Below are 13,155 nucleotides of genomic sequence, written 5' to 3' on the forward strand. Positions count from 1 at the left end.
ACAGCCTCACACCTGACCCAGAGCCCAATAACCCCACATGCTGAGCTCTGCCAAGTGCCTGGAAAGGCCTGGCTGGGGTGCAGCGGCTCTCTGCCAGGGGCCCCTTTGAGTTCTTCTACCCGCTAGTGCCCAGGATAGCACTGGACCCCTGGATCCACATGGCAAAAGCACAGACCATCCACAGCAGGGCCAGCGCTGGCACCACCATCAGCTCTCAGGGACTGGACTTGTAAGGGCCTGTGCCAGCTGACTCGGGCTGGGCTAAGGGGCTATTTATGGGGTGTAGGTGTTCGGGCTCTGAGACCATCCCACCTTGCAGGGTCCTCGAGTCTGGGCTCCAGCCTGAGCTTGAGGCAACTGGCACAGGCCAGCAGCAGGTTTTAACTGCACTGTAGACACACCCTGAAAGGCCCCCAGCCCTTCACCATGGGGCCATCCGGTTCCAGCCTCCCCTTGTGCCTATCGCTTCATTCTGACCCATCTGCACCTCCAAGAGGAAGCGGAGATGCGGACAGGTACTGTGGGGGCAGCGCTCTCTCCTCCACAGCAGCACCCCTGGGAGCTGGGCACCAAAAGGGCACCTGGTATGGAGGGGAGAAAGGCAAGGAATTGCACCAGAACCCAACACAGCCAGCCACCCCCTGGGGCCAGCCTCGGCAAAGCATGTAGGGATTAGGCACTGCCCGGGCTCTTTGTGGTGCTGCAGTGTCATGCAGAGCCCGTGTCAGGCTGTGCCAAGGGCGAAGGGGCAGCAGGTTGTACTGGGGTGGCACTGGGATGGTAACACATGGGTGTGGGATGGGTGGGTGACTGCTAGGGAGGATCCTCAGAGAGAGCACCCCACTATGTCCCTTGTTCTCCGTCAGTCCAACTGGGAGAGGCTGGAGTGCAGCTTTGGAGTCAGGAGTCGTGGTCCATTGTCGGCAGGTGGGGTCAGGGTACCTGTCCCTGACCTCACCCATAGCAGGTTGAGCTGACAGCCCCTAGACCTGTATGTGTGGAGTGCATGGATGAGTCCAGACTGCAGCACCATGGGCCATTAACAGGGTGGGGGGTCTCATTAGGGACAGTGTTGGGCTGCTTCCTGGGGCACTGGGTAACCCCAAATGTCAAGGCTGCAGTAGCTGCTGCTCAGTTAAGGCATTGCCAACTTTCCATTTGGCCTCCCAGCCTGCTCCCTTCCTCACTTCCCCCCTGCCTGCTGGTCTTCTTGGGGGGCTGCGCCGGGGAGATTCCCAGAGAGTGACTCTCAGGTCAGCTGGACGATAGGAGCCAGAGAAGTGTGTCCGAGTCTCACTCCGGGGAGGGCCCCCAGCACTGGGGAGGGCTTTTAGCTACAGGGCCACAGCAGGATGCCCAATGTGTGCGGGTGTGTGGGGGCGCAGGCGTACAAAAGCCCCTCCATGCAGAGGGCCTGCTTCATGGCCACAGGGTTTCCCTGCCCCTGGCTCTGTAACCTAAGCCCAAGCAAGACCACCCCGATCCCAGCAGTGAGCACCAGCAGAGCCATCTTTTGCCGTTGGTGGAAAACAGGTGGGACAGTCCTCTCCTGCCTCGGTTTGGGGCAGCACCATCCCCCAGCCCACCGTCAGCCCCGAGGTGCCCACACTCCAGTCCCGCCCCCCTGCCCGTGACCCCTGACCTTTAGTCCACGCTGGAAGGTGGAGATGGAGAGCAGAGCCAGATCCTGCTGTTCTTCCGCGTAGCGGACCAGGTAGACATACACCAGCTTCTTCACCTACCAGACATGCGGGAAGAGACCGAACCCTGTCAGCCAGGCTCCAAATCCCACCCCACCCCATCTGCTCCCAACCCTCATTGCTTCCTCCACTGCCACGCCGGGCTGCCATCTGTGCCAGCGAAGAGGGGTGATTGCCCCCACTTCTAGAGGTCCAGGGTATTGCAGCGGGGGGCAGAGGCAGGAGGGCGTGAGCTTAGAGGAGTGGGGTACGAGGAATGTCACAGTGAAGTTCTGCTAAGCAAGCTGAGTGCATCACAACAGCTGCTTCTCCCAGAATCCTCTTTGCTGCGGTGGGGTCTGGGCTGGATTCTGGCTCCTCCTGCAATCCTGGGCTGGGATGCCGTCCCACATCCGTCTCTCACCACGTGGCCACCCTGCTGCCCAGTCTGAGGGTGCAACAACCCCATAGACCTCCAGGCAACCCCACCTGGCCATCGCTGCCGCAGAGGGCAGCAGGATCCCACTGTGTGTTACGGGCCCCCTCAAAGCCAGCTTGCCACTTAGCACAGGGAGCAAGTGCTCCCATATGGGAGCAGTTTCCTGCCCTGGCATATGTGGGCAGATCAGACCCATGAAAGCTGCAAGCAACCCCCGGCAGGTACCGCCCCCCCCAAACGCTGCCCCCTGCTGGCTCGCAAGTTGCTGCAATCCCGAAGGAGATGCTCACCTCAATATTCTTGCAAGCCACGTTTTTGACGACAGCTGGGAAGAGGTCGGACGCATTCTTCCCCCTGGCGATCATCTGGGGGATGTGAGAGAGGAGACTGTGACCTGACAACACATCTGCAGGCGTCCCAGCCCGTGCCCAGCACCAGGATGTCAGAGTGCTGCACACATACACATACAGGAGCTATGGGGCCAGACACATGAGCCCCCACCACCTAGGCTAGAAAGCAGAACCCCACTAGCGCGTGTGTGTGTTTACAGCACCTAGCACACTGGGGCCCTGATCCATGATTGGGGCCCTGAGGCTCCATCACAATACACATGAGAACAACAGCAGTATGTGGGCTCACAGCCCCCTGTAGGACCCCCACCACTAGAGGCCATGAGCGCCCAGACACCTGATCTGCTCCGAGCCCCTTTAGCAGAGAGCAATGGGGCACGGCCAACAGGCTAAAGCCAGAGGAGCGGGCTGCTGCCCAGCTCTAGAAAGTTGGAGGGGTGAGGAGGGATAACAGAGCAGCGCAGTCTGGGAAAACAAGCCCAGGGCTGGAAGCCAGTTAGGACCAAGTTCTGTTCCTAGCTCTGAGATCGGCTCACTGCATGATCTCAGGGAGGCTTTTTCTCTCTGTGCCTCAGTCTCCCCATCTGGGTACGGGGATGATGATTCATTCGTGGCGAGGGTTTAAGGCCAGAAGGGACCACCAGATCCTCCAGTCTGCTCTCCTGTGTCTCACACATACACCACCCCACACCCACACACTAAACCCACCCTCCGAAATTAGACCAAGGGATCACAGTCCACAGGTGCCTAGATAGTATGTGCCACAGGCAGAGAACAGGAGTGACAAGGGGCACCAGTGCCTGCGGCCCCCTCAATGGCAGGGAAATGGTTAATGAGATACACCCAGGTAATCCTGGCAAGTGACCCGCACCCACATGCTGCAGAGGAAGGTGAAACCCTTGAGGTCCCTGCCAATCGGATCTGGGGGGAAATTCCTTCCTGACCCTCCCATACGGTGATCAGTGAGACCCTGAGCATATGAGAAGAGCCAAGCAGCTGAGAGAGACAGTGCTCATGCCACCTCAGAGCCTGGCCCACCCCACCTAGTGTCCCCTCTGCAGCTTGGCTGTCCCTCAAAAAAACCCCTCCAAAACCCAGAATACAATGTGTCGGGGAGAGACCCTTTCTGAGCCCTGCAGGTGGCTGTGTGAAGCCCTGAAACATGAGCTTTGGGAACAAATGACAGTGGGGAGGGAAACTTCACAGAGGGGAAACTGAGGCACAGCGGGGCAGCGACTGGCTCAGGTCACACAGTGACGCTGTCATTGCTGGGGCTGGGACTCAGGAGCTCCTGGCACTCAGGCCATGTCTCACCCACACCCCGCCCTGCGGGAGACACTCACAGCCACGATCCTCTTCATGGCCTCCAGCTTCAGTGAGTCCTTGTTACTGTCCAGCATCTCCTTCAGGTCATCGTGTCTGCAAGTCACAAGGACCTTTGTCAGCAGCCGAGCGGGCACAGATGCAACAAGTGTTGGCAGCTCTCAGCCATGCACAGACAGAGCGTACGCCACACACACCAGCCCACAAGTGAGCATGAACACAGCCACCGCCCCCACTCCCGGCCTAGTCCATGGTGAGGGGACCAGCTGATGAGGCTGACCGCTCAAAGGCTCCCCCCACAGGCACCACTAAGCAGAGATCCAGTAACCGCAGCCATGGCCGTGTGCTACTAAGGCTGAATCGCTGCCCTACAAGGGAGTTCAGGCCACATGCTCTCTGGGGGACCCTGGAGAAGCAGGAACCCCTCCCCCACAATGCCGCAGCTGAAGCAGATACCCCTCTGCCCAGCCCCTTCAAGCGGAGGAGCTCGTAGCGCTTGACAATTTATTTGTACTCTCCCGAGTCCCCGGGGCGGGGTTTACATCACCCCCTTTCACAGACGGGGAAAGAGAGGTAGAGAGGGCAGTGACACACCCAAGGCCAGAGCCGGCAATAGAAGCTAGGACTCCTGGGTTCTAGCACACTGCCAGGAGAAAGCGGTCTCTTTTTGCAGATGCGTGTGATGCTGCCCCACATGATTCCAAGTGGCACTGTGATCACTGTGCAAAGCCAGTCTGTTAATGACCTCCTAGGAAGTCTCCATCACCAGAGGTGTAGCCCTCCCTAGTGCCCCAATCCTGGGTGCATGTATGTGTCTGATAATTCTCACACATAGACTAACAAAATTTGATGGTGAAGAGCCAACACAGTTTTTGTAAAGGGAAATTCTGTCTCACCAATCTCTTAGACTTTTTGAAGGGGGTCAACAAATATGTGGACAAGGGGGATCCAGTGGATATAGTGTCCTTGGACTTTCAGAAAGCTTTTGAGGCTCTTAAGCAAAATAAGCTGTCATGGGATAAGAGGGAAGGTCCTCTCATGGACCAGTAACTAGTTAAAAGACAGGAAACAAAGGGTAGGAATAAAAGGTCAGTTTTCAGAAAGGAGAGAGGTAAATAGTGTTGTCCCCCAGGGATTTGTACTGGGACCAGTGCTGTTCAACACATTCATAAATGATCTGGAAAAAGGGGTAAACAGTGAGGTGGCAAAGTCTGGAGATGCTACAAAGTTACTTAAGATAGTTAAGCGCAAAGCTGACTGTGAAGAGTTACAAAGGGATCGCACAAAACTGGGTGACTGGGAAACAAAATGGCAGATGAAATTCAATGTTGATAAATGCAAAGTAATGCACATTGGAAAATGTAATCACACCTAGACGTACAAAATGATGGGGTCTAAATTAGCTGTTACCACTCAAGAAAGATCTCGGAGTCATTGCGGAGTTCTCTGAAAACATTCGCTCAATGTGCAGTGGCAGTCAAAAAAGTGAACAGAATGTTAGAAACCATTAGGAAAGGGATAGATGATAAAACAGAAAATATCACAATGCCACTATATAAATCCATGCTACGCCCACATCTTGAATACTGTGTGCAGTTCTGGTGGCCCCATCTCATAAAAGATATATTGGAGTTGGAAAAGGTTCAGAAAAGGGCAACAGAAATGATTAGGTGTCTGGATCAGCTTCCCTATGAGTAGATATTAGAAAGACTGGAACTGTTCAGTTTAGAAAAGAGATGACTAAGAGGGGATACAATAGAGGTCTATAAAATCATGAATGGTTGGAGAAAGTGAATAAGGAAAGGTTATTTTCCCCTTCACATAACACAAGAACCAGGGGTCACACAGATGAAATTAATGGGCAGCAGGTTTAAAACAAACAAAAGGAAGTATTTCTTCATGCAACTCACAATCAGCCTGTGGAGGTCACTGCTAGGGGATGTTGTGAAGGCTAACTATAACCAGGTTCAAAAAAGAATTAGATAAGTTCATGGGGGGATACATCCATCAATGGCTATTAGGCAAAATCTCTGACTGCCAGTTGCTGGGACTGGACGACAAGGGATGGATCACTTGATGATTGCTCTGTTCTGTTCATTCTCTCTGGAGTACCTGGCCGCAGTCAGAAGACAGGATACTGGGCTGGATGGACCATTGGTCTGTTCCAGCATGGCCATTTTTATGTTCTTATGCGCACAGCCACAGAAAGCAGACCATGCCCTGCTTGTAGACTGACGGGCCATACCCTCTGCCCCCTGGCCCACAGCATGGACTATACATGCCACAGATCTGACACACTGCCGCCTTCCAAAGCTTTGCGGGTCTCTGGCCCATCAACTGACCGAGTGCCAGTGGAATAGCATAGCAAGGAGGATCTAACACCAGGCAAACTGGAAAGTGTTCCTGTCCAGGGAGGGGGATTGGCAGGCCCCCCAGAGGCCAGATGCTTTGATGGAACCTCTAGGCTCTGGGTGGCTCATTTCTGGTACATCCCAGCAGCAGCTGGTGGATATCTGGTATCTGAAACACCCCATATCTGACACAAGGTCCTGGCCCCCCAGTGATAGCTGGGGATGTGATCCACTGCCAGACAGCGAAGGCTCAGCAGGGGAAGATGCTGGGGTTGCCTGCTGGCTGGTTCCCCTGATCCTAGGTGCCAAAGAGCCATTCGCTGGCTGTCAGCTCTCACAGTTTGATTACGAGTCTCAGGATATTTGGTATTTGAGTCAAAGCCCCAGTGCCTGATTCCTGTGAGTACGGGACAATCTCAGCCTTCGTTCAGGGAAAGGGTTTTGTTCCTAGCCCTCCTGGATGTGCAGAAAAGCTGGACGTGACCTGAGCGCAACTGAAATACTCAGAACCCAGAGGGTAAAGACCCCCCACCCCAATGCACTGGTTTTAAAATCTCTGGGACCCAAACTGCTGGCTTTTGGACAGCTGAAGTGGGAATACTGCATTCGCCAGCTGGTAGGATGAGCACCGCCCGTCCCCCAGAGCACTCAGGCCTGGGGTGAGTCAGCTCCCCACCCCTAACAACGTGCATTAGCCAGGCCAATTCACTCCCTTCCCTGATGCTGGCTGCAGCAGGCTGCTCTGCACACTCTGTGGTTGAAGAGAGAGTGCCCAGCCTGCTGGGTTCTGCTCCAGCCTCGGGGGAGCTGGGGTTCCACTCCCTGTCCTGGGGAAGCCAGGAAATTAACAGACAGTGAGGTCAGGAGATCTTTCGAACCTTAGCCCAGGTGGGGTGAAGGATCAGGCCAGATCCTCCAGGGGGAGTCACTTGTCCAGGGTAAGGAGCTGGGCCAGCACTGCTCTTGGATCCAGGATCCATGGAAGTCTGCCAGTGCCGACCCCCATTCCGATCGCATGCTGTACCCCGAAAGCATGGCTGGGTTCAGAATCCCTCAGCGCTGCAGCCATAAATTCTGCCCAGGGAAACCTTTCCTGCAGCTGGCACCCCACCCACCTGTGGCATGGGGCCAGGCACAGGCAGCATGTACAGCACACAGCAGCCACTTTCTCTCTCAGCACCAGCTTGTGAGGTCTGGCTGTGCAAAGAGAGGGAGCCAGCTCAGAGCAGTGGGCCACAGGGCCTGGCTCATCCTGGGCAGGGCCATGCCACATACCAATCACTGGATGTCACAGACCAGAACATGGCAGCTGCTATATGTGCTGTGGATGCCGAGTTTGTGGTGGGATTATTGGGGGGAGGGAAGGAGAAGGAATGTCTCCCATCCCCCTGCCTCTCCTGTATTCAGGCTCACAGCTGTAAGCAGTTTCCATTACCCCTTTCCCTCCAGCTCTGGGACTTGATCTGTCCTTCCAGCTGCCCCTGAGCCCTGATGGGGGTTAGTCCTGGGACCTGGTTTAAGGAGGCCAGCCCCCAAAGCTCTCCTTCTCCGTTCTAGAACAGGAACTCCACTGCCAGGGCCACAGCAAGGATGCTGCCCCGGGACAGCGAGGAGGGGAAACAGACACTGAGAGGTGCCCCTCAGAGCCACTTCCCAGCAGCAGGGACTGCTCACAATGGACCTGATTCAAACCAGGGCATGTCACTGCAAGAGAGATGGAATTACACACGCTCCTCTCCTCTGCAGGAGACAGGCACTAATGTACCAGGCCTCACAAGGAGAGACGCAAGGAGCTGTGCAAGAGAAGGGGAAGGGCTGAGTTGGTCACAGTCTGAAAGCGGCGCAATTCAATTTGTATTTTTATAATTTCAACGGATAAAATAGATGTTCATTTTTAAGCATATTTTTCATTTATTATCTATTTAATTGTTCACGTTTGTGGAAAATTATACGGGGAGATGGAGGGTCAGACAATTATTTAGTGACAGTAGAGGTCAAGATTCAGAAAGTTCAAGCTTTATAACCGTTTAAACAAATTGTCAGCGTCACATGTCAAAATAGACAAAGCAAATAGGCATTTAAAAAAAAAACTCTAGTAAGTTGTCAAGCAGCATTTCTCTTCCTTTGCCCTCTACGTGGAACAAATATTTGACACCAGGCTCTTTGATCTAGCAAACAGAGATATAACAAGATGTAATGGCTGGAAGTTGAAACTAGACAAATTCAGATGGGAAATAGAATGATAGAATAATAGGGTTGGAAGAGACCTCAGGAAGTCATCTAGTCCAACCCCCTGCTCAAAGCAGGACCAATTCCCAACTAAATCATCCCAGCCAGGGCTCTGTCAAGTCGGGCCTTAAAAATCTCTAAGGAAGGAGATTCCACCACCTCCCTAGGTAGCCCATTTCAGTGCTTCACCACCCTCCTAGTGAAACAGTGTTTCCTAATACCCAACCTAGACCTCCCCCACTGCAACTTGAGACCATTGCTCCTTGTTCTGTCATCTGTTACCACTGAGAACAGCTGAGCTCCATCCTCTTTGGTACCCCCCTCCAGGTAGTTGAAGGCTGCTATCAAATCCCCCCTTGCTCTTCTCTTCTGAAGACTAAATAAGCCCAGTTCCCTCAGCATCTCCTCATAAGTCATGTGCCCCAGCCCCCTAATCATTTTCATTGCCCTCCACTGGACTCTCTCCAATTTGTCCATGTTCCTTCTGTAGTGGGGGGACCAAATCTGGACATAATACTCCAGGTATGGCCTCACCAGTGCTGAATAGAGGGGAATAATCACTTCTCTCGATCTGCTGGCAATGCTCCTACTAATACAGCCCAATATGCCATTGGCCTTCTTGGCAATGAGGGCACACTGCTGACTCATATCCAGCTTCTCATCCACTGTAATCCCCAGGTCCTTTTCTGCAGAACTACTGTTTAGCCAGTCGGTCCCCAGTCTGTAGCAGTGCATGGGATTCTTCCATCCTAAGTGCAGGACTCTGCACTTGTCCTTGTTGAACCTCATCAGACTTCTTTTGGCTCAATCCTCCAATTTGTCTAGGTCACTCTGGACCCTATCCCTACCCTCCAGCGTATCTAACTCTGCCCCCAGCTTAGGGTGTGAATTTTTAACAGTGAGAGGTAATTAATTGTTGGAACAATTTACCAAGGGCCATGGTGGATACTCCATTACTGGTAATTTTTAAATAAAGACTGGATGTCTTTCTAAAAAAGATCTGCTCTAGTTCAAGCACAGCTACAGTACTTGAAGCAGGGAGTAATACAGGGAAGCCTTATGGCCTGTGTTGTATAGGGGGTCAGATAATATGATCACAATGGTTTCTTCTGGCCTTATAATCTGTGAATAGAGCAGCAGTGAGTAGATGCAATCCATGTCTGGGAACAATCAGGGGAGCAGAGGGGCAGAGCCAGGAAAGCAACAGGCCGACAGAGCAGGTTATAGTTTGCAAGTTAATTTGGCTAAAGAATCCAGTTCAGTCGTAACCACTTGCTCCAGTCAGGATACAACAGGCTCCCATCGCTCAGAACATACAATCATAGAAATGTGGGGCTGGAAGGGACCTCGAGAGGGCACCAAGTCCAGCCCCTGCTCTGTGGCCGAACCAGGTAAACCTAGATCATCCCTGATAGTTTTTAAGAACAGGTTGGGCAAACACCTTTCAATGATGGGGATTCCACACCTTCCTTGGAAGCCTGTTCTGGTATTTAACGATCCTTAAAGTTAGAAAGCTTTTCCTAATATCTGAGATAAATCTCCTCTGCTGCAGATTATGCCCATTACTTCTTGGCCTACATTCAGTGGACATGGAGAACAATTGATCATCATTCTCCTTATAACAGCCCTTAACATATTGGAAGACTGGTATCAGATCCCCCTCAGTCTTTTTCTCAAGACTAAACATACCCAGTTTTTTTAACCTTTCCTCATAGGTCAGGTTTTCTAAACTTGTTATCATTTTGATTGCTCTCCTCTGGACTCTCTCCAATTAGTCCAAAACTTTCTTAAAATGTGGGGCCCAGAATTGGACAAAATACTCCAGCTGAGGCCTCACCAGCACTGAGTAGAGCAGGACAATTATCTCCTGTGTCTTACATACAACATTCCTGTAGTACACCACAGAATACAATTACCCTTTTTCACCACTGCATCACATTGTTGACTCATATTCAATTTGTGATCCATTATAACCCCCCGGATCCTTTCCAGCTGTACTGCTGCCTAGTCAGTTATTTCTCATTTTATGGTTGCGCATTTGATTTTTCTTTCCTATGTGTATTACTCTACACTTGTCTTTATTGAATTTCATCTTGTTGATTTCAGACCAATCCTCCAGTTTATCAAGGCCATTTTGAATTCTAATCCTGCTCACCAAAGTGCTTGCAACCCCTCCCAGCTTGGTGTCATCTGCAAGTTTTATAAGCATACTCCCCACTTTATTATCCAAGTCATTCATGAAAATATTGACTAGTACATACCTGATACACCCCCCAAGTTTGACAGTGAACCATTGATAACCGGTCGTTGAATAAGGTCTTTCAACCAGTTCTGAACCCAGCTGATAGTAACTTCACCTAGACCACTTTTCCCTAATTTGTTTATGAGAATGTCATGTGGGACTGTATCAAAGACCTTGCTGATATCAAGATATCGCATCTGCGGCTTCCCCCACCCACTAGACCAGTAACCCTGTTAAAGAAGGAAATTAGGTTGTTTTGGCATGATTTATTCTTGACAAATCCACACTGGCTATTCTTTATAACCCTATTATGCTCTAGGCACAGAGCAACAGGTGCTATGGGTCAGGTGCAACAAGGACTCACCTGACATACAGCCACAGATGGGCTCCAATCCTATGAGACTTTCACCATGGCCTTGGTCACACAGCCTAGGGACCCTGCTCCAAACACACAGGCTCCTAAGCCCAGATCCTCAAAAGGTATTTAGGCTCCAACCTTCTGTTGATTTCAAAGCCCAGTGCCAGAGCTAGAGGAGAATCTTCCTTTGCTATTAGCAGAGTGGGGCTTATGACACATTTGAGCCCTTTACCCTAGTCTGCAGAGATCAGTGAGGCACTCAGATAATTCAGCACAGCAGCCACACCAAGGAAATAGCAGCAAGTTGTCTCCCCCACCCCGCTACCCACTTGTCAGAAATCAACACCAGGCTGGTGTTGTAAGTGTGATTAAATTATTCAAATAAAGCATTGCACAAACTCCCAGGGATGTCTGAGCAACTTATTCCTGCATGGACCATGTTTGCTTTGTTTTACAGTGTCTCAGCACAGCCATTCCCTGGGTCTCAATTTGATTGGCATCCCTCATCCCCCAGGAACTTTGCTGAGGGGTCTAGTTTTGAACCCCAAAGTTCAGCACTCAACTCAGGGCTCAAGTGCCAAGTCTCACATGGGAATCAATGAGCTGGCTGAATTTCAGTGCCCGCCCCCCACCTCCTCAGCTCCCCGAGAGCTGGGCCCCAGCCAGGGGAGCAGGCTGGCCAGGAGCCAACCCCACAGGGAGAGGAATGGGGGAAGGGGGAAGCCAGCCCCGCAGCTCTGTTAATGAATTCAGTCTGCAATGAAACCGGAGATCCCAGGAAACCAGAGAGGCTCCTGGTTGTAACCTCTGGCTCTGCACAGGGCCCAGTTGTGGTGGGGGAGGGGCGGCGAGGCCTTGGTTGATCATTTGGTTGTGGGGGGCAGGGGGATGCACAGGGCACTTACTGGAGCTCAGCAGTGTCTTGCTGCCCATGGTGAGGTGCCTGTTCCCCACCTTGGCATGGGGGGGAGGGGCACTGTTCAAGTCTACATGGTGAATAAGGGGCAGAAATGGGTCAGAACTGCCCAGGCCTGTGCCAAGCACAAGGCCAGCCCCCCTCCCCAAACCTGTCCCTTCTCCCTGAGCTCCAGTAGCCAGGGGCCCCCAGTCCCATTTCCCCTCAGCCCCGGCTCTGCATCTGACAGTGGGGCAGACCTCTCACACCCTGCCCCCATCACGCTGCAGAACCTGGCACAGCTGGGCAGGGGGCAGCTTAGCACAAACCACAGGGGCTGAGGGGCCCAGGAAGAGGTGGGCAGGGAGATCTAGCCCCCTTGCAGACTCTGCCCACAGGAGGCTGCAGAGCTGCCCGCCTCAGCCAGGGAACCTAACCCACAGCCACCTGTGAAATATTCATCCCCTGTCAGGAATCCACTGACAACACCATGGCAACCTCAATGCTAGGCTTCTCTTATGCCTATTCCATTCACAGGCCCTGGGCAGCTGGGGTTACACACGGTAGGGGGGGTGGCAAGATGCCTTCCTTCCAGCAGCCTCTGGGGCCAGGAGGCGAGTGAGTCCCTTATGGGCTGAGTTTGCTGGACCTCAGCTGGGCCCCAGCATCTGCAACATGAAATCCCTTCTGAACATCCCCCTACTGCCCACAGCTGGATGCTCCCAGGCCTGTCACCCTACCTCCCCGATATTGGGGGTCTGAGCACAGTGGGCAGGAGCTCTCCATAATGGACACTAAGGCCTCTGCTGAGACTATTGCCAATTAGAAACAGAGCCCCCCCCCCCCCGCTGGGCAGAGACACATCAGCATAGGTTAGCATACGGGCTGCCAACCCTGCAGCTCCCTGGGCTGTCCCTGGCCTGGCGATCAATAGGAACTGACCCAGCACCTGTGTCTCTTTTTCAATTCCACCTGGGGCAAAACTCCCAGTCACAATGTGACCCCCGAGGGCAGGAACTCCCAAATGCGCGGCGGAGGGGGACTCCGGGGTCTGAGCTCATCACACAGGGAGCTCCCTGTGAGTCACTGGAAGCTCCATGCACACATCCCCAATCAGGGATTTAGTAGGGACAAAAACCAGCCAGCCCTTAGCTGGGGTAAATCAGTGGAGCTCCACTGGATCCAATAATTAACACCAGCTGAGAATCTGGTCACAGCCTTTGCCAGTGTCCTTTCCATAGTCTTCTGTAGCAGGGATAGAATTATATATTCCATTCTATAGGGTGCTT

At 52.8% G+C, this 13,155-nt stretch overlaps 1 protein-coding gene across 7 annotated transcripts in view; it reads right to left on the reverse strand.

Annotated features, from left to right (window-relative positions):
- Nucleotides 1-13,155, reverse strand: part of AP3B2 (adaptor related protein complex 3 subunit beta 2) — a 64,901-nt gene that overhangs the window by 36,638 nt on the left and 15,108 nt on the right. For 5 of the 7 annotated variants that reach the window (XM_039493007.1, XM_039493006.1, XM_039493013.1 and 2 more), the window contains 3 exons: nt 3,812-3,887; nt 2,409-2,483; nt 1,643-1,738 (listed from right to left, as the gene is read on the reverse strand). In XM_039493007.1, the coding sequence (XP_039348941.1) occupies nt 1,643-1,738; nt 2,409-2,483; nt 3,812-3,887 (247 nt within the window). Of the gene's footprint in view, nt 1-1,642; nt 1,739-2,408; nt 2,484-3,811; nt 3,888-10,632; nt 10,681-10,977; nt 11,135-13,155 lie in introns of those variants that run through there. The other 2 variants (XM_039493012.1, XM_039493011.1) reach the window with 2 other exon arrangements.

This window comes from Mauremys reevesii, linkage group 10, assembly GCF_016161935.1.
Source record: "Mauremys reevesii isolate NIE-2019 linkage group 10, ASM1616193v1, whole genome shotgun sequence".
In the NCBI taxonomy this organism is placed as follows: domain Eukaryota; kingdom Metazoa; phylum Chordata; order Testudines; family Geoemydidae; genus Mauremys; species Mauremys reevesii.